Source organism: Hippopotamus amphibius, chromosome 2 (genome assembly GCF_030028045.1).
Source record: "Hippopotamus amphibius kiboko isolate mHipAmp2 chromosome 2, mHipAmp2.hap2, whole genome shotgun sequence".
In the NCBI taxonomy this organism is placed as follows: domain Eukaryota; kingdom Metazoa; phylum Chordata; class Mammalia; order Artiodactyla; family Hippopotamidae; genus Hippopotamus; species Hippopotamus amphibius.
In genome coordinates this window covers 150,473,438-150,495,236 of record NC_080187.1, presented here as the reverse complement: position 1 = coordinate 150,495,236, position 21,799 = coordinate 150,473,438, and the positions used below count along the sequence as shown (strand labels likewise).

General features: G+C 45.2%; 1 protein-coding gene across 3 annotated transcripts; it reads left to right on the top strand.

Annotated features, from left to right (window-relative positions):
- Nucleotides 1–8,557: 8,557 nt before the first annotated feature.
- Nucleotides 8,558–19,502, top strand: TMED3 (transmembrane p24 trafficking protein 3). 3 transcript variants are annotated; one of them, XR_009051559.1, is made up of 6 exons: nucleotides 8,558–8,672; nucleotides 8,970–9,208; nucleotides 11,143–11,391; nucleotides 15,351–15,443; nucleotides 16,521–16,552; nucleotides 18,626–18,754. XR_009051559.1 is itself a non-coding variant. In XM_057724603.1 (4 exons), the coding sequence occupies exons 1-4, from the start codon at nucleotides 8,576–8,578 to the stop codon at nucleotides 18,860–18,862; spliced, it is 822 nt and encodes a 273-aa protein (XP_057580586.1). In that variant the 5' UTR covers nucleotides 8,558–8,575; the 3' UTR covers nucleotides 18,863–19,502. The 3 variants fall into 3 exon arrangements, 1 of the variants encoding a protein (XP_057580586.1); XR_009051558.1 differs by lacking the exon at nucleotides 16,521–16,552 and having other exon boundaries at nucleotides 18,626–18,765; XM_057724603.1 differs by lacking the exons at nucleotides 15,351–15,443; nucleotides 16,521–16,552 and having other exon boundaries at nucleotides 18,626–19,502.
- The last annotated feature ends 2,297 nt before the right edge of the window (nucleotides 19,503–21,799 follow it).

The window sequence follows — 21,799 nt, the reverse complement described above, 5'->3', positions numbered from 1 at the left end:
TAGGTGGATAGTGATATCTCATTATGGTTTTAATCTAGACTTTCCTAAGGACTAATAATTTGGGCATCTCTTCATGTGCTTCTTGACATCCATACACCTTCTTTGTAAAGTATCTGTTCAAAGCTTTTGCACATATAAAAAAATAGGTTGCTTTCAAGAGTAGCACAGACATATATATACTAAAATAAAATAGATGGCCGGTGGGAAGTTGTTGTATAACAAAGGGGGTTCAACTCGAGGATGGAAGATGCCTTAGAGGACTGGGACAGGGAGGGTGGGGGGGAGAGTCGAGGGAGGGAGGGAATACAGGGATATGTGTATAAAAATAGATGATTGAACTTGGTGTACCCCCCAAAAAATAATAAATAAATAAATAAAATTAAAAAAAAATTAGGTTGCTTTCTTATCTTTGAGTTTTGAGAGTTCTTTATATATTCTGGAGACATCCTTTATCAGTATAAGCTTTGTAAAGATTTTCTCCCAGTGGCTTATTTATCACACTCTCTTTACAGAGTCTTTTGAAGAGCAAATTAAAAAAAAATCTGTGAAGTCAAATTTATCAATTTGTTCTTTTATTATAAATTGTAGGATCTTAAGAAATCTTTGCTTAATCTAAGGTCATAAAGATTTTGTCCTATGTTTCTTCCTTTTTATAAAGTTTTATACTTTTATGTTTTACATTTAGGTGTATGATTCATTTGAGTTATTTTGGTATATAGTGTGAGACATGGATCCAAGTTCTTTAAAACAAGTTGTTGTTTTTTTCCTTATGCATATCCAATTTCTCCAGCTCCATTTGTTGAAAAAAACTGTCATTTCTCCACTGTATTGCCTTGTGCCTTTGTAAAAAATCATCTGCCCCTATATGTGGTTAGGCTAATTTCTGCAGGCATTTTCATAGAAATTAACAAACCGATTCTAAAATTCACCTGGAGGGACTTCTCTGGCAGTCCACTGGTTAAGACTCCAAGCTTCCACCGCAGGGGGCACGGGTTCGATCCCTGTTTGGGGAACTGATATCCCACATGCCGCTAGGTGTGGCCAAAAAAAAAAAAAGTCAGTTGATTAGTAGCTGTAATTCCATTGGCAACCTTAACAATTCTTTGCCATGTGACAAAATATAAAAAATAAAATAAAATAAAATTCACTTGGAAATGCAAAGGACCTTCAATAGCCAATAGGATTTTGAAAAAGAATAACAGACTTGGAGGACCAGCATGACCTGATTTCAAGATTTTTTATAAAGTCACAGCAATCAAGACAGTGTGATATTGGCACAAATGAGGACAAATAGATCAATGGAACCAATTAGAAAGATCGGAAATAAACCCGTGCATATGTGGACTCGAATATTGCTCAGCAATAAAAAGGAATGAACTATGTGACACACACTTACAGCATGAATGCATCCTGAAATAACTGTGCTGAGTTTAAGACACTACACTAAAAAGAGTGCTTTTGTATGACTTCACTTACATAAAATTCTAGAAAATGCTAATGAGCGTATAGTGATAGAAAGCACATCAGTGGTTACGAGGATGAATGGGGAGGTTGGGAGGCCCAAGAGGGATGGGCTCCAAAGGGAACGAGAAAACCTTTGGTGGAGATGGACATGCTCATCATCATGAGTGTGGTGATGCTTTCACAGGTGTACGCACACGTGAAAACTTACCAAACTGTACCCTTTACATAGATGCAGGTCGTTGTATGTCAATTACACCTCCGTTTTTAGCAAAGTCCTATAAGGAGCTCCCCTGATACAGAAGAATCAAAGAATGATTATATAAAGTGAGAAGGTAAGACAACACAGGCTGTAAGAGGAGCTTATTAGTCAGGTTCTCCAGAGAAGCAGAACCAATAGGTTATTGTACACATACACACACACACACACACACGGAATTATATATATTATATATATTAATAGTATATATACACACATATGGAATATATAGAATTATATAATATACATTAGCATATGTATGAAATTATCTCTCTCTTTCTCTATCCATCCATATCTATCTACCTACCTACCTATCTAAGATTTACTATAAGGAATTGAATTATGGAGGCTGGCAAGTCCAAAATCTGCAAGGTGGACCAGCAGGCTGGAGACCTAGCAGAGCTGACATTCCAGTTCAAGTCTGAAAGCTGTCTGCTGGAATATTCCTCTTGTTCAGGGGAAGGTTAGCCATTTGGTCTATTGAGGCCTCCGGCTGACTGAACGAGGCCCCACTCACATTCTGGAGGGCAACAAGTTCTATTCACACTGCACCAATCTCCATGTTCATTCCATCCAAACGCATGTTACAGAAACCCCCAGAATAATGTCTGACCAAACAACTGGGCGCCCCGTGGCCCAGCCACATTGACTCACCACAAGTCGGTAGAGGTTTTGTGGACAGTGTGTGGGATGGGGTCCCCCAATGGAGCTGGCAGGCCCTTCCAGGCATACAAACAACACAAGCAAGTCATGGTGTTGAAATGACAGCTGTAGCATGTGGGCTCCAAACGGCAACTAGGACGGACGTGAAGCATCTGTGACGTCAACTGCATGTGGTCGGTGTGGGTAATGCCGGCAGTTTCTGAGCAAGAAAGTGACATCATGAGCCCCCAGCACCCTCCTTCGGGCTCTGTTTTCTGCCCACTCTCCCTGTGTGACTGTAAACATTGAAATTAAACATTTTCAGAATTGGCATATGCCCTCATGGGAAAAGAAGCACCTGGGAAGGCCTCTCTCTCCAGGGGACAGTTTCCCCTTCAATTTTGGCTTGATAATTCTTTACCATCGTCTCAGCTCTTTGATGCTTTCTAGAAAACATTTAAAGTTGTATTTTTATTTGTTTTCAGGGGGAATTTAGGTTCAAATGATCTAACCTGCCTTTATCAGAAACTGTAAGTCTTTGTTATGTGTTTTATTATTATTGACTGTAATGCAATTGATATAAATAGTATTCACCCATGGTCAGCCCACCTTTCCTGGACACGTGGGAGACAGATGTTCCCATTCACCTTGTCATTGAGCAGGGCTGTGAGATAAGTGAGGAAAATAGGCTGTGAATGGGATTAGCGTATCTGTCTCTTCTGTGCTACAAACACACACAAAAATTGAGAAAAGCTATTTCAAAGCATTCTCCTGATCCTATGCTTCCACAACACATGATTATATAGCCAGTTTATTGATAATCATAAAAAGATTATTTTATTCTAAGCATTGCCTTCAAAAGTACTTTGTGGAATTTCCCTTTCCCATTCCTTCTTGACATTTTAGGCAAATCCTATAGCTTTCTAGCTGCCTTGGGGTAATGAAAAATCCAGTCCCATTCCACTTCAGTTTAAAAATCTCAAACTCTACAGAACGAATGAGAAGAATGGAGATTGATTCACAAAAGGCACAAGACTTAAGAAAGACTAAGTGGCCAAGTTCACTGCCAAAATCATGCCATAGAAGCTTCTGCCCAGGATGAACTTCTGTTCCTGGGCACTCGTTCTCATACCCCTGGAGTCTCCATCCTACCACTGCCATCAATAATCTCTGACATCCCCATGTCTTTGGACACCCTCTCAAGATTCAGATGCAAGAGCATTTGGTTGGCGGAGCCTGGGTCACATGCCCACATGTTTTGGGACCTAAAAGCAGGGAGGGAGGGAATATCTGACCCTTTCCATGTTGTGATGGGAGGCATCTTTCTTTGGTTTGTTTGGGGGAAAGCCTGGTATTAGGTATAGCTCCATGGCAACATAAGTGGTCTGCAAACTTTCTATTTGCCTTGGTCAGTTCACAGTGACTACACTGCTTTCTTTCCTCCCCATCAATTACATGTACGAGGCATAGATAAAAACAGATTTTCTTTCAAAATCCTAAGACCATGCTGGGGAGTGCTCCTGTTGCATGGAACAATGAAAAATCCTGCTTCAGGGCACAGACGGGTCCACCTAACAATGCCTAGATCATTATAAGACACCTTTTAAACCTTTTAAACTGTGAAATAAAACACACACACAAAGAATACAAGTGTGCAATTCAACAAAAAGTCACAGTGGGAACATTCCCGAGTGCCCCCTTGGGTGTTCCTCATATTCTGACTTTTATATTTCCTAGTCTCAACCTTGTATTTCATTTTCTTGCCATATTTTACTGCCTAGAATTTCTGGAACAATGTTGAATGCCAGTTGTGATAGCAGGCTTTCGTGTCTTATTCCCAATTTCAAAGGGAAAGATTTTTTTTTAACAAATAAACCAAGTATAATTAACAGTACTATATGAACGTTGGTTTCATAATTTCATAACTTTCACACGTGCACCATGAACATATAAGATATTAACAACAGGAGAAATGTAGTGAAGGGTATATGGCAACTCTCTGCACTAACTTTGCAACTTTCATATATGTAGAAAATTATTTCAAAATATAAAGATTACTAAAAATAATAATTTAGTGAAAGTAAGACTAACTACAATTCTTCAAATCAAAGATCAAATTTAGAAATTAGGAAAAAATCAGCAAATTAAATAAAAATAATCAGAAGTCAATAAATAATAAGGATGAGAAAAATAAATGATGTAGAAAATAGGAAAAATACGTCATATCAATGGAACCAAAGGCTGGGTCTGAAAAAAAATTAGTAAAATCTATATGCCTCTAGGTAGACTTACCAAGGCATAATGGAATTTAGTATATTCAAGAATTAGACTGACACAGTCAATTGATTTTGGCAAAGGTACACAAGTAATTCAATGGAGAAGAAATAGTCTTTTTCAAATAAGGTAATGAAAAAGTGTACGTCCACGTAAGAGATAAAACTTGACTCTGACCACACAGCACACCCCAGAGTTTACTTGAAATTGATCATGGACAAAACATAGAAAGTCAACCTATAAAACTTCCAGAAGAAAACCACTCTTGGAAACAGTTCAGCAATTTCTCATTATGGTAAACATTTACTTATCATTTGACCCAGCATTTCCAACCCTAGATACTTAGCCAGGATAAATGAAACCATATGTCTGCACTTGTACATAAATGTTCAAAGAAACCTTACACATAATAGTTGAAAATGGTAGCACCCCATTGTCCGTCAACTTGAGAAATGATAAACAAACTGTGATATATCCACAAAATAAAATACTAACCAATCAACATGAATAAGTTATTGATACCTGCAAACCCTAGATGCCTGTCAAAAAGGTTATACCGAGTTGAATAGACAAGGCAGAAAAGTATATACTGTACGATTAAATATATATGAAATACTTGACATTACATTATATGAAAATCTAGAAATCACTAATTTAATCTTTATTTGCAGAAAGCAGATCAGTGTTTGCTTAGCATCAGTAAATGTTTCTTTTTTTTTGACATACAATAAATTGCATATATTTAAAGTGCATAATTTGATACTTTTTTTCTTATTAGTAATGTATATATGGCAATCCCAATCTCCCAATTCATCCCACCCCAACCCCCCTACTTGGTGTCCATACGTTTGTTCTCTGCATCTGTGTCTCTATTTCTGCCTTGCAAATTGGTTGATTTGTACCATTTTTCTATATTCTGCATATATGTGTTAATATACGATATTTTTCTCTTTCTGACTCACTTCACTCTGTATGACAGTCTCTAGGTCCATCCATGTCTCTACAAATGTCCCAATTTCATTCCTTTTTACAGCTGAGTAATATTCCATTGTATATATGTACCACATCTTCTTTATCTATTCATCTGTTGATTGACACGTAGGTTGCTTCCACGTCCTGGCTATTGTAAATAGTGCTGCAATGAACACTGGAGTGCATGCATTCAAAGGGAAAGATTTTAATGTTTAGTCATTAACCATGAGGTTGGCTCTTATTTTTTAATAGATATTTTTATGACATTAAGGAAGTTAGCTATTATTTCTGGTCTGCTAAGAGTTTTTATCATGAATGGATATTGAATTTTATCATGCTTTCTCTGAATCTACTAAGATACTCATTTTTTATTTACTGTTTTAAAAGGCCTTTACAGAAGTCAGCCATGAAAGTGGACAGCTAATGGTTTTGTTTTTGTTTTCCAAGTTTCCCTACTTTTGGAACCTCCTACCGTTTATTATGGAATACAAACCTTGCAAGGCAGCTTAGAGGTCATCAACCATTATACACCATCACTCAATTCAGGAATCTTCTCTACAACATCCCAAGAGGTTGGCTGTTTATACAGTCTCTGCTTGGATATTTTAAGGGATGAAAAAAAAAATCTTTATCTCTGCTCATCAATTTTTGGAAAGCTCTAGTTGCCAGAAAGTCATTTCTTATGTTAATTGAAATGTACTTCAATGTCAGATTCATGCTTCATCCAAAGTTATGGCAGATGGAACATGCAGGACAGATGTACCCTGAGGAACGAGTAGAGCAGCGTGTGTGATGAAAAGCACGAGGCCTTTAGAATTAGGCAGACCTGGGTTCAGTTACTGACTTAGCCATTAACAAGCTGAGTGAATCTGGGCACTATGGCAGATTGTGTAATGACCACACACTCCCGCCGTCCTAGTATGCCCCTCCTTTGAATGTGACTTTGCAGCTCCTCCAACCCAGAGATGGATGGAGTCTATTTCTTCACCTCAAATCTGGGCTGGCCTTGGGACTTGCTTTGACCAATAGAATGTGGCAAAAATGATATTGGGCAAATTCTGGAATGTAGTTGGGGAGGAGGAATGGGGAGGGCAGGGGGAGAAGGGCCACGCTGTTTCTGCCTTGGCTTTCTTGGGATGCTGCCCTAAGCCTGCCATATAAGGAACTCATCTAGCCTGCAGGATGAGAGGATGCATGTGGAAGTGAGGTACCCCAGCCAACAGACTGCATCAGCTGCCAGACATGTAGGTGGGACCATCTTGGATTTCCCAGCCCTGAAGTCCAAGCAGAAACAGCTAAAGAACTGCGCAGCTGACCCATAGAATCATGAGAAATTATGTTTGTTTAAGCCACTGAGTAGCTATACAGCAAAGGCTAACAGAAACAAATGTTATGCAAACATCCAGAGCTTCTGTTTCTTCACTCTTACAAGGGAAAACAGTAATAATTCTTTCCATGGTTGTGAGTGAGGATTAATGTAAAATATGTAAAAGTGTATGAGTAGCCAGCACGTGGCTGGTTCATTGTAACTGATAAGTAAGGGTAGCTGTTCCTATTGCTGTTATGCAAGCTTTTAAAGCTAACACTCTCTTCCTTCTTAATTTCTACTTTTCCAGGTTAAATCCTGTTTCCTTTGACTTTATGTCGTTTGAGAAGCCTTCCTGGCAATTTATTATACTGCTCCCCTCCTAATTACTTCCTATACCTCCTATTTTATTAATGTCCCTCTTAAAACAGGATAATAGATGTGATCTGATCATTGCTGGTTATAGTGCAGGCAGTTCCTTTCAGTAATAGTACCTTCCACACAATAGGTGCTAAAAATGCTGTTCTTTTATTAACCCAGCCCAAGTCAGGGCTCCTTTTTTAGTTCACCCGTTTCCACTGTCTTATATTCAGCTAACTGTGATTATCAGTCTTTACCTACTCTGACTTGAGCTACTGCCAAGCCAAGCTTCTCACTCCGGAGAATATGTAGGTGTTTTCTTGGAACTAAATGTAGGATTTAACATTTAACCTGGTGAAATTTCTTTTTGTTAGTCTTAGCTGAGTACTCCAGCTGGCCAAGGTAATCTTGGTCTTACATCTGTCATTTGTTTCTCCACTTGGTGCATCTAGATGAGATGCTTAACTACTTACATATTTTCTACCAGTTACTAACAAATAATGTTTACCAGGACAGAGCCATGGAAAGAGCCTCAAAGCACACTATATATCTTGCCAAGTCTGGTGCAGAGCCAGTAAATATGAATAATTACATTATGCGTACATGTTATTTCACAGCCAACAGACTGCTTTCACATCCATCAGCACCTTAATCCAAAGTCAAATATGCCCAGTGACAGGACTTATCCAAGTGGAGACCTATGAGGGTAGTAAAATTCTTTGCTAAAATCAAGATACACCTCAAGTTATGATGTTCTGAAAAAAATTCTTTACTGAGTAGTGAGACTACAATCAATGTTTTTTCTCTGTCTTACCTGGTCACAGTGAATATAAAATGCTATACTAATGATTTTACAAAATATCTGCTTAGGTCAACGGTAATAGATAAGACTGTAAAATAATTTATCTGCTTTCAGCGCTTTTGAGACGTCAAAGGGGGGAAAATGATTGTTTTGTCCCACATGAACCTTCAACTTATCCTGACAACCAAAATATATCTGAAATCCCTGAGTGACAGACTTGTATTCGCATCTTCATGAAGCTTTGTGAGTGAGCACGCCTGTCGGTTTCCCCCAGGGCAGATGTAATTGTGAGGTTTTACTTACTCTGATCACCCACTCCCTGTGATGGGAATGAAAACGGAGGGGTTTAATTGGGTCCCCAGAGTTTGCATATCTTCTTTCTCTAGCCGTCCTAACTACTGTGTATAGTAGGTTTGGGCACAGCCATTTCTAGACCGGGAGCCTGATTCTTCAGGTGAGCGTGCGACAAGTTGCAGAGCCTGTTACCTTGTAAAACCCCATGGGCTTCGTGCTGCTGCAGCCAGAGAGGATGGACTGTGTGGACCTGGGCCGACTCCGGGGAATTCTCAACCCTGCGGTTCCCAGAGGATGCGGAGGTAGGCAGAGCTCCCTTCTGGGGAGATGCGCACTGGGGTCGCGAACCCTACCACCTCTCCGCAGAGCTGCTCCCGCAGACCTGCGCGGGGAGGGGGAGCGGGCCTGTCCCCTTCCTCCGCCCAGCCAGCGCGCAGGCGCAGCGGGCAGAAGGGGCGTGGGGAGGCCGCGGGGCGCTCCGGACTTGGTCTTGGGCCCACCCCCGAGCGCGCGGCTGCGCGCTGAGCCGCCCGCCTTCCCGGAAGCGCAGCGCCCGGCTCGCGCCACGTCTGTCACTGCGCTTCTACCCGGTCCCGCAGCCACCGCCCCACCCGCTAGGAGCGCACGCCGGAGCCGCAGCCCACGGGACTGGACCGGGAGCGTCATGGGCAGCGTGGCCCCGCGCTCTGCCTGCGCGCTGCCCCTGCTGCTGCTGTTGCTCCTTCTCCAGGCGGAGGGGCCGTTGGGCGCGGAGCTCACCTTCGAGCTGCCTGACAACGCCAAGCAGTGCTTCCACGAGGACGTGGAGCAGGGCGTGAAGTTCTCCCTGGATTACCAGGTGAGGCCCCGGAGCCCAGCAGCGCCTCCTCTTTCTCCTGCTTCCAGGTCTCCACTGGTCCCTGGTGCGCCCCAGGCTGGAGTGGCTGGAATTAGCCAAAGAGACTGCAAGGGGGCAGGAATGACCACAGACCAGTTGACTTCCCCGTGAGGAAGTCAGAACCCACTCGAGACGGGCCCCATAGCCAGGGAGGTAGCGCCGCAGGTGCCTGCCCAGGATGGGGATTCCCGGGGGTGGGTCCTGCATCCTGGGGAGTTGGCCTGAATGACCTGCAGGCCCCTTGCCTCTAAGGAACGCCATCTCTGATTAGCTGGACAGAGGCTCTCTGTCCCAGAATTTTTTGGACCAGTTTGCCCCCCACCTGTACTGAAAAATGGCAGCGAGAGGAAATGGGTTCGTGGTTTTATTTTCCCCTCTCTCCGGCATTTGAAGGCATAGTTGGGATGCTAGCGGGAAGTGATGAGAAAGGGAGCTTTGGAAAGGAGGTGTCAACGCAGGCTTTGAGCCCTGGCAGTGTTTACAAGGAGTGATGTTGTGACTGCACCTATATGGCCCAGAAAACTCCCAGCTCCTGCATTCCTGGCCCCTGTAAGAGATCTCATGGCTCACAGTTCAGGGGAGCAGGTGTTGAGTGAGAGATCTGCCCCTAATGTTTAGTGAGCAGATCTACGTGTAGGGGGCTGAGCGGGAATCATACCCAGACCAGCATCTGCTCGTGGACACATATTGGCAGGCATTACAGAGATGAGGTTGGCACGGGCAGCAGGAGTAGGGGCAGGCCATTTGATGGGCCCTCTCTGACCAAAGCCACTAAAAGAGGAGTGTGCTTGGGGGCAGCATGATGTGTGATGGCCTCCGAGTCACTGACGTGGCCACTTTCACATGTCTGTGGACAGTGTGCAGATTGCTACTGGGTCAACAGGGGTAACCTAGATACTATCACCAAGAAATGGTCGTTGTGAGGCTGGAGGGGCCTGCGAGGTCAGGAACCCCTGATACAGCAGGTTCAGCATACGTGTACACACCTCCAGCATGAGGAAGCTCACTAATCACAAAGCAAATTCTTCCATCTGGACAAAAGGATATTTTAACATTTGGAAGCAGATGGAGACCGCTGACTGTGTTCTTTGATGAACCTTAGTTATGGTCATTGACCACCTCTGTGATTTCGCCCTTAGCAGGTTTTATCTTTCCTATGTTGACAAAGAGAGTTTAACCTAATGATTCCTCTGGTAGTCACTGATTCTGTGAAGGCTTCAACCTAGGTTTGCCTTCCCCTTGCTCTCCATCAGCAATAGTATTAACGTTTACCGGATGTGTTCAACAATTTACTTAACCTCAGAGCCTCAGTTTCCTCTTCTGTAAAATGGGGAAGGTTCAGCTCTCTGCACTGTTGCAGAGCAAAACCTTTGGAGTCAGGCAGATGTGGATTCGAGTCTTAGCCCTGTCACTTTCAAGACGTGTGGCCATGGCCAGTTAACTTCAACTCTCTCAGCCTCAGACTCATCCTCTGTAAATTGGGGAGTGTCATAGCACCTGCTTTAAAAGGCTCTGAAGGGGGACTTCTCTCGTAGTGCAATGGATAAGACTGCACTTCCAATGCGGGCAGGGGGGTGGGGGGCCCGGGTTTGATTCCTGGTCAGGGAACCAGATCCCACATGCATGCCGCAACTAAGAGTATGCATGCCACGACTAAGGAGCCCACAAACTGAAACTAAGGAGCCAGTGAGCCGAAACAAAGGAGCCTGCTTGCCGCAATGAAGACCCAGTGCAAACAAATAAATAAATATTAAAAAAAAAAAAAACAAAGAAGGCTGTTAAGATTAAATAAAAAAATGTTTGTGATATCTAATCACAGCCTCTGGTTGGCCTTTCGTAAGTGGTGGTTGCCCCTCTCATAACTGCAGACTGTGGGTATCTTTTATGGTTGTCAGGTCATCACTGGAGGCCACTACGACGTTGACTGCTATGTGGAGGACCCCCTGGGGAACATCATCTACAGGGAATCCAAGAAGCAGTATGACAGCTTCATGCACCAGGCTGCAGTCAAGGGCGTTTATCAGTTTTGCTTCAGTAATGAGTTTTCCACCTTCTCTCACAAGACCGTCTACTTTGACTTTCAAGTGGGTGACGAGCCCCCCATTCTCCCAGACATGGGGAAGAGAGTCACAGCTCTCACCCAGGTGAGTGGACACTGACAGTGACAGGCTGAGATGGACCCCTTCCCCCCGAGCCTGCTCCTCCTCTTCTGTCCCCGTCTTGGCTCATTACGAGTCACCAGACATCCAGCTCCCAGTCTGAAGCCTCAGTATTGGCTCTGCCTCTCTGTTCACGTTCAGTCCTAAAAGACCCTCTGTTCTCCTTCTGGTCTTCCTCTCCATTCTTTAACTGGATCCCTGAAGTGCTTTCCTCTGGTATTCCTGCATTCCCATTTAGTCTTTGACGCAGGACTGCTTTCAGGGTACACCTAGCATATGCCTCTCTGCTGATATGATGTATCTACGTGAGAAAAACCAAAGTCCTACTTTGTATAGTGTATTAGTTAAGGTAACAACAGCTGGCTGCTGTAACAAGTAAACCCCAATACCAACGGCTTAACACAATGAAATTCTTTTTTTTTCTCACTCAAGTAATAATCTAGAGAGTGGGGGTAGAGGTGGAGGGCTTTCCTCCATGGAGTGACTCAGGAAGCCAGGCTCCTTCTTTCTTGTCATCTTTCTGCTATCCCTTAGGGCTTCAGAGTCCTCTGTTTCTAGCCACCAAAAGAAGGAGAGAATGAGAAAGCCCCACGTGCTTCTTTAAAGCCCTGGTCCAGAAGTAACACCATGACCCCATTCAGATCTCATTGTTGAAATGGTCATATGGACAGTCTGAATGAAAGGAAGGCTGGCAAATACAGTTCTGTTGGGCAGTCGACTCCTAGCAACAACTCCACATTGTGGAAGAGAACTGATGACACTTTTGGAGGACAGATAGTCATGTCTGTCACCCATGGCTCTCACCGTTAACTGTAATCTGACCCCAGTCTCCTCCATCAGTCTTCCCCCCCTGCTATTTAAGCTCCTCCCTCCCTCCCATATGCAGACTCTGAGGCTAGGACTCTGTGTTATTTACCCCTGAGTCCCCAGTGCCCTGGTGCATGGGGTGTGGCACAGAATAGGAGCTCACCAAATAGTTGTCAAATGACTGAGTGGCAGGACCCAGGGAAACCTGCAAGACAGGAATGACCCTCTCTGGCTGCACCTGTTCCAGAACCAAAGCCAGAGCATCTGAGTCCTCAGCAAGGCCAGATTACCTTCTGGGCTGCCCTCCAAGGTGAGCACAGGCTCCATTCCTCTATGGCTTTGACCATGGGTTCATTCTCTGAGCGGTTGGAGGTTAGCACTGCACTGTCCAGTCAGTAACCGCTATTTATTATGGCTATTTACATTTAATTAAAATTAAATTTAAAATTCACTTCCTTGTTTGCTCTATACCAACATTTCTAGTGCTCAGTAGTCACAAGTGGCAGGTGCCCATGCATGGAGAGTTCTGCTGGACAGCAGTGGGTTTGAACTTGGCGGCGTGACTGCTGATAGAAGGTCCAGCCCAGGGTGTGTCTTGCATGTAAGATCTTTCACAACCTATCCTCTTGAGAGTTCTGTTGGTCATTGATGAAATAGCTAACATTTTGAAGATTTTGTAAGTCTCCAGAAGCTGAGCTGAAGAATTTCCCTCTCTAAGCAGTGGAAAAGAAACCAGTAGAGAAAAGGTTGGCAGATTAGCGCAATAGAGACATTCTTTCCTGAAGCCTTAGGATTAGAGTTTGGTTTTGTTGCAGGAAAGAGTGATTGCCCTTCCTCTCTTCTGCATCTGGGAACTTCATCCTTCCTTCTGCCCAGCCTCAAAAGAGCTTTTTCCTCTACTTTTTTTCCCCCATTAATTAATTAATGTATTTTTGGCTGCATTGGGTCTTTGTTGCCGTGTGCAGGCTTTCTCTAGTTGCGGTGCATGGGCTTCTCATTGCAGTGGCTTCTCTTGTTACCGAGCATGGGCTCTAGGCATGTGGGCTTCCGTAGTTGCAGTGCATGGGCTCAGTAGTTGTGGCTCGAAGGCTGTAGAATGCAGGCTCAGTAGTTGTGGTGCACTGGCTTAGTTGCTCCACAGCATGTGGAATCTTCCCGGACCAGGGATTGAACCCGTGTCCCCTGCATTGGCAGGCAGATTCTTAACCACTGTGCCACCAGGGAAGTCCTTTTCCTTCTACTTCTGTACCTCCAACCCCTCTGCCTGGTCTGTGTCTGCCTCTGACTGCTCTCGCTTGCCTATGGCAGGCATGTACTCAGTCTGCATACTCTGCCCGGTGATGGGAGTACGAGATGGTCAGAGGGCGCTGTCCTGGCCGCTGGGAGCCCTGCGTGGAATGCGACCCTGTCAACCTCGGAGCCACAGGATGCTCTGAGCAAAGCTGTGATTTAAGGGTGAGGGTTCTCAGGGCAGGGACCAATTGACTCTTGCAGGAGGGTCAGGGAAGTCTTCACAAGGAGAGTTTTAGCTTAAGAGCAGCACCGTGGGTGCTTGCCTAGGAGCGTGTCTGGCACAGGAGGAGGAAAGGCCTCCTGGGCGGCGAGAACAGCAAGTGCAGGTATTCAGGGCATCACTTTACTTTCCTCGCCAGCCCCAGTCCTACTTTACTCAGCACGGATCCCCTTTCTACCTGCAGCTGTCTTCTCTCTTCCCCTGAGGCTTTGTCCGGCTCAGTGCTGGGCCAGAGGCCGTGTGTTCTGGCACCAGTAGCAGCCGAAGGGAGAAAGAACAGGGTCCATAGTGACCGAGGCCCGGGCCAGGGCTCCAGGCCAGAGGGATTTGTCTTCGGCCTGAGTTCCAGCATGGCCAGGCTCCTAGCAGGGGATGTGGGCTAGGGATGCTGCTGAGGGAGCCCAGGCTTGAGGTGCCCTGGGCGTCCTGAGAGTCTGGGCAGATCCTAGCAGAGGCTGAAGGTTTCTGACAGAGGTCCATGGTCCAGGGCTTCCTCTGTGGTGGTAGAGGGAAGATTAAAGTTTTCCTGGCTCTACTCTGAGGCCAGCTTCTGCGATGCTGCCTTTGAGTTCTTGAAGAATTTAAAGAGCCAAGTGTGGACTTCCCTGGTGGTCCATTGGTTAAGACTCCATGCTTCCAGTGTAGAGGGCGTGGGTTCGATCCCTGGTCGAGGAACTGAGATCCCATATGCTGCATGGCTATAAAATAAAATAAAATAAATAAAATAAAATAAAATAAAATAAAATAAAATAAAATAAATAAAATAAAATAAAATAAAATAAAATATAAAATAGGTAAAATAAAATAGCCAAGTGCTTCTATCCGTGGAAGCCCTGATGAGGTGAGGCTGAAGGAATTTGCTGGTGATTACAGAGTGAAGACCTGGGCATCAGCAGGTAGTAGAGACAGGATGGGATGTGGGTGTGGGATGGAGGAAAGGGATGGTCCTGGGCAGGGGACAGGTCAGGGTGTGTCCAGAGAGCACCTGTCATGATGAAGCAGTGCCCAGAAGCCTGGTGAGGCTCCAGGACACTGGGAACCAGCCAGGGCTGGAGATCTCAATGGGGACCCACGGCCCTGGGAAAACAGGGCTCTTTGCAGCGGAAGGGCCTCTGCTGGCTTCCTGCTGGGCAGGAAGCAGGTTGGCCGTGTTGCCTAACTGAAATTTCATGGAAACAAGCTGAAGTGGTATCTTAGAGTAACACCAACGGCAGAGCCTAGCAGATGAGGAAGTAGCATATTTTTACGGTAAGGGGATGTTTCCAGGTGTCTGTGAAGATTGGTGATGTGTTGCCCTCGGGTCTCCTGTGGCGCCTGTGCCACGTTCTAAAGGTGTCTGCTGGTTTTAGATGCCAGGAAAGCTATGGAGTACCACCTCTTGCTCTATTATCCTCAGAGAACTGGCCTCCTTCCCTGAGACTGATTGAATCTGAGGTTGTTCCTGTAAAGGCCTCAGGAATTGCAATGCTGGACTCTGGCCGATGACATCCAATCTAAGCCTTTAAAGTGATGCCTCACATGGCATATCTGTTGTGTTCTTTTCCCGGGGTGTCCACACCTGTGATTTCTGTGTCCTCCATTTCTCTTCCTCTCCCTCCCACCCCCAACCCCACTCCTTCTCCAGTGATTCTGGACCCTGGGAGGAGGCTGGAGGTACCAACCTGTACTGCTGAATGCCTGGGTCAGGGCCAAGGGGGCCCAGGAGCTCCCAGTTCAAGTGAGTGTAATATACATCTTGAGTTTCTGAATGAGCTTGTGATGGAAAAAAACATGAAGAATGGAATTCTAGCCTGGAAAACCAATGAGTCCTTCCCTAGTGTTTAAAAACCAAGTCTCTTGTGTATTTATATATACTAAACGTGTGTATGTATGTAGATGTCTGACTCTGATTCATTTCTCAATTCCCTGCGTCCTGCACAATGTCTGGAAGGCAAGTAGGCATTTAATAGATAAACATTTGAAAGAATGAATTAATATAGTTTTGTCTATCAAAGAAAACCAAGTATGATTTGGAATTCCTGTAGTCTTATTTTTAGAGATGTCTCTCCTGAGTTCCCCATACCTTCAATAACTGTGGTCTTCCAAAGATCACCAGGGTGCTATAAATATAGAACTGATTGGACTTACCAAATCTTCCAGTGTCACGGTCATAGGGAGTGACTGGAAGGGCGCAGTAGGGAAGTGTCTAGAAATGCTATACCTTGATGCAACTGTGACACAGGTTTGCATAGGTTAAGCCTGACTCCACTCTGTGACCTCTTTCCTAGTTCCTTCCCAGCTTAATCCCCGTCCCTCCTCTGTGACAATTGACATGCCTTCATCAATTCTAGAAGCAGGAGAGCAAGGAGGAGCAAGCCTACAAATGCCACCATCACCTCCAGTGCAGAGGGCTGTACCCTGAGGTCTCCTCTGGTGGTTGGCATCTGAAGTCAGCTGTCACTTAGGAGTCCCCTTTAGAATCAACTTCTTGATGTCAGGAACCCTTCTCAGGATCATTTGTCCATTTCTCAACATCACACATTTATAGGTACAGACATACCTTGCTCTACTGCACCTCACAGGTGCTCTGTTTTGTACAGTTGAAGGTTTTTGGCATCCCTGCTTTGTCAGATGATGGTTAGCATTTTTTAGCAATAAAGTATTTTCTAATTAAGGTATGTAGATTTTTTTTTTTTGGACATAATGCTGTTACACACTTAATACACTACAGTATAGTGTGAACATAACTTTTTTATGCACTGTGAAACCAAAAATTTGTGTGACTCACTGTATTGTGACATTTGCTTTATTGCAGTGGTCTGGAACCACACCCACAGCATCTCCAAGGTATCCCTCCACAACCTACCTGCCAAATGTGGGGAAGGGGAAGAAGCCCTGTGCTTACTAACTCCAGTCGCAAGAGAAGACTGTAATACAGCCCACATAATAGGGCATGCAGGTGTCACTGAGGAAGCAAGATCAAGGTTCCCCTTGGGGGAAAAAGTGAAGCACAAATGGCCTTGTTCTTTACAGTGGATTCTGCCCCTTGAGCTGATGCCCAGTTGAGCTCCACTCATTCCATCTGGTACACAGTGACCTTGTCAATTTTCCCTCCACATGACATTTCACCACCTCCTCCCCACAGATCAGAATGAGGCAGCCAGCCAAGATGTGCAGAGGAAACCTGCACCCTTGGAGGTAGACCAGTTGTCAGACAGAAGATGCTGCCTTGTCAATGCAGAGGCTAAAGGGAAGCTTTTTTATCTTTCTTTGTGTCGTCTGGTTTAGCTCCTAGACCAGCCCAGAGTAAATATCTAATGAGGCAAGTAAGGGCAACATCATTTTTTGGTCATGGTCTCCCCTTTGCCTTCCAGAAACTGTTCAATTTGTGAGAGAAGTGAGGGTTTTGTGGGCATCTGTCAAGGTGGTGACACAATGGTTCAGTCCCTTCTAGCTTCTTCTGCTGAACTTTATAAATAGTTCACCTTTGGAGTTTGGGAAGCAGATGCCTGTTGGATGCTTATGACCTCCCGTAGCACAAGAGCTCGTTGTTGGGATAGAATTTTCTAGGTGTTGGATAAAACGATGTTTTAGAGATTGCGTGTGAGTAAGAACACGTTCTTTCACAGGCATAATGTCTTAGTTTTCTGTTGCTGAGTTTTCTGTTACTACTAATGGCTGAAAACAACAGCCATTTATTATCTCACAGTTCTGTAGGCTGTAAGCCTAGGCTAGCTTGGCTGGCTTCTCTGCTCACATTCTCAAGGCTGAGATCAAGGTGCTGGTTGGGTTGATCTCTTCTCTGGAAACTCTGGGGAGGAATCTGCTCTCACACTTATTCAGGTGGTTGGTGGAATTTCGTTCCTTGTGGCTATAGGACTGAGGTTCCCGTTTCCTTGTTGGCTGTTGTGCTCTCCACTCCTAGAAGCCTTTCTCTGATCCTTGCATGTGACCTTCTCTGTCTTCAGAGCCAGCAACAGTGCACTGAATTCTTCTCCTGCGTCCAAGCCTCTCTGACTTCTCCTTCAGCCACCAGCTGGAGAAAGCTCCCTGCTTTGAAGGGCTCCCGTGACTCAGTCTGGCCCATTGGACCGTCTCCCTCTCTTATGGTCAACTGAGACCTATAGCCACAGGGGTGACAGCTCATCATATTCACAGCTTCCTGGGATTAGAGCAGGGGATCTTGAGAGTGGTGGTGGGATGTTTAGAATTCTGCCTGCCACACATAATATTTTAGTAGGTAAAGGAAAGATGTGAAGTAGTATGTGTTACATGTGAATATATGCACGTGTGTGTGCACGTTCATGTGCACACGTCTTTGTCTTTGCACATGTTTGTGTGTGTGCGTGGGTCTAGGTACATGAGAAATGTATGTCTTCATGTGTGTGTATGTATACACCAAAGTGTAGGCAGCAATTATATAATAGAATGAGCAGTAGATTCAGAGTCCAACATAATACATAATTGTGGTTTACTTCATGCCCCACTGTTTATTAGCTGCGTGACCTTGGGCAAGTCACGTAGCCTCTTTGAGCCTCCATTTCCTCATCAATATATGCAGTAGGCGATCAGTCAGTCCTCCTTAGCACTGGGGGTACTGATCTCTGCCTATCAGGGGTATGACGAGTATTAAGTAAGAACACAGGGCAGTGTTTGAAAGCATACGCTTAGGGCTCAGACAGTTGAGTTTCAATCCTGACTCTGCTGTCTACTAACTGTGTGACTCTGACCAAGTTACTTAACCTCTCTGAGCCTCAGGCTACTTATGAGTAAAACTGTGTGAAACCCTTAGCACAGACACATAGTTAGCATTCAGTAGAAATTACCTAGGACGTTGACGACAACACTTGCTGTGTGTGTGCTGGATCCCATTCTTCTTTTCTGAGCGTTAGCAATGCCTGCTTTTCTCTCCTTGCTTAGATGGAGTCCGCCTGTGTGACCATCCATGAGGCTCTGAAGACGGTGATTGACTCCCAGACACATTACCGGCTCCGGGAGGCCCAGGACAGGGCCCGGGCCGAAGACCTGAATAGCCGAGTCTCCTACTGGTCTATTGGTGAGACAGTCGCCCTGTTCGTGGTCAGCTTTAGCCAGGTGCTGCTGCTGAAAAGCTTCTTCACAGAAAAACGACCCATCAGCAGGACGATCCACTCCTAGTGGGGGCGCTCTGCTCCCAAGCCCCTCACACCCCAGGATGGAGCAGCTCCCTTCGGTCACAGGCTCCTGCGGGCTGGTGGGTGCAACCCAGGGTGGAGGCAGAGCTGCCTGGAGAGGAGCACGGGGGGACGTGCTCTCACCTTGCCTTCTATTCAGATGCTTGGTCCTTGTACTCCAGCAGCCAAAGCTCATAGAGACTGGTAATCAGAAGGCACCCAGCTGCATTATGTGTGTAACACTGAATGCAGAAAGGGTGCAACCAGGATAGGGATTAGCCATGGGGGGGAGGGGGGGGCGGGGCGCCGGCAGGCAGGCAGTCATCCAGTGGCCTGGCTCGAAGGAGGGACCCCAAGGGCCCAGGCCTCCAGGGGGCGGCTCAGGGCTGTCTCTTTGCTCCATGACACGTGGCCCATTTGGCTTGTGGAGAAGACGGGGCCCTGAGTCTGGCCTTTCCTCCCACGGAGCTCCCTGTACCTGTGGAAACCAGGCCCTGAAGTGGCTTTGCAGAAATCCCCACCCCAGGTGAGCCATGGATGCAGCCATGCAAACAAGAGCAGCATGGTAGCTGGGTGCCTTGGTGGGCTGTGCATCTCCTAGGGGGCGGGACTCTGCCTAATAAAAACTGTCTGCGAGCACCGTGGAGACTTGTGCCGTTATTTCTTTGCCCTAAAGGAGCTCACGGCTTCATGGGAGGTATTGGTATGCGTATAAATAATTACAGTGTAATAGAGCAAGCGATGCTTCAGAGATGTGTATATGTAGACATTTGTGAAGGGGGCAGTAAATTACTCTCCTCTCAGTTGAATGAAAACAGTGAAATAGGGAGTTGGTTATTTTGTGGTCTCAGACTCTAGTGATTGCGCTCAACAACTGAGTCATCACTTAATCCCAACATAGGGGCTAAGAACAGAAAAAGAAAAGACTGAGCAGTGAGGAGTGGCTGTCCCAAGGCCATTTCCACAGCAGCCACAGTGGTCTCTCTAAAACTCAAGTCAGACCCTGTCACTCCTGGTCAAAACCTTCCCAAGGCTCTGCATGTCATTCACAGTTCATGGCAAAGTCCTCACCGTGGTCTGTGACGTCCTGCATCATCTGGTGCCCCAGCCTCTGGCCCTGGGAATCGCCTACCCTACTCCCTTCACTCCCTTCTCCCATGTCTTCCCTATCACACTAGGCCATGCTTCTGCCCCAGGGCCTTCGCATAGGTTGTTTCCTCTATTAGAACACCCTCTTCCTGATATCTGCATGAACCTGCTCCATCATTTCCTCCTGACCAGTTATCAGTGAGTTCTCTCTAACCACTCGATTTCAGATGGCATCATCTCACCTGTCCCTGGCCCTCCATGTCTCTCTGTCTCTGCTTTGCTTCTCTGGATGTCATTTATCACCATGGACAGATATGTTTACTTGCCTGTTTATTGTCTAGATGTAAACTCCATGAAGGTAGGGACTTTGTTTACTGCTGTATTCCTAGTGTATAGAATAATACCTGCTATATACTAAGCTCTTAATATATGTTAGTTATTAGATGACTAGCCTTGCCCATTCGTAAGAAATTAATGCATCCTGATCAAGGATCTGTATAGGAGGTTTTGAGAGAAGATATGATGTCTGTCCTGAAAAAACCTACCAAGAAATCTGAAATCCTGGGCTGTCTAGCAAGTGTTAATAGTGCATTGTAGGGAACAAAATAATCCCATGAGAAAGAAACTCTATAAGCCTTACTTAGCTTGATTGAAAGATAAGTCCTACTTATACCTGTTCATAGAGTTTTGATGGTATTTCTTCTCTCATATTGTAAAGTTAAGTACCAAGTATATATAAAAGATTTTTTATGATGTATGTTGGGAATATCGTGAAAAACAATACAACACATCCTTATGTGCCACTACCTGGATTAAGCAGTTATAATGTGACTGTTCCCTCTTAGAAGCTCCCTGACATTCTGTGCCTGCCTCTCCTGCATTTTGCCTTGAGGCTACCATGACCACATCCCGCCCCCACCCCCGCTTGCCTTTTGCCATGATTTCAGTGGCAGCAGCAAGGCCCAGGCCGCAGGTGCCTGTGTAGGGCTGATAAGGGCAGATCAAAGGGCCTGCCCCAGGGTGGTGAGCAGTTGACCAGTTGACCAGCTGCCCCAGGGCATCTACTCTTCCCTGTGCTCCCCTCCCTAAGACCCATGGGTGGTGGATTAAAAACTAAGGCCATTCTCTTATGCCAAGGCTGTTCTCTCCGAGAGTTTAAAGTGAACATTGAACAAAGCTGCCAAGTATCAGCAAATGAGGGTTACCCATTGTGATTCTTCATCCTGAGACTCCCTCCCCCGCTACTGACCAGGGCCTGGTCTTTAGTACTTGTCAATATACATTCCCAGACCCTAGGGCAGCATAAGTACTCAGGCAGAAACAACCAGACCCCCAAGGATACCAAAAAAGAAATACAACACCTTGACCACCATTCAAGCATATCATTTGAAGCAAAGTTGTTGGAACGTGTGGACCCAAATTTTTAAGTAACATAATAAATATACTCTAAAAGAAAATTTTAATAATATTTAGCTGTAACAAAAGTTGTCATAAAGAACCAAGTGGAAATGTTACAGATGAGAAATACACAAGTAGAAGTGAAGACTACCCCAGAGAAGATAAAAGCATGAAATAGAGCTGACCTGTATGAAAAACCCTCCTAGAAGGCAGCAGGAAAAAAGGAGGGAAAAAAAAAGAGATAAAAAAGATGAAAGGTAAGAGATGGATACGGGGTGAACCTAAAGTAGAAAAAATATATTTGAAGAAATAAAAATGCATTTATCAGAATTAAAGAAAGAGGAAAGCTCTCAGAGCAAAAGGCTCACAGAGTGACCAACAGGGTTGAGGACTGAGAAGGCGAACCCCCAACCTGGGCACATAATGACGTAAGAATACCAAAGGCAAAGAGAAA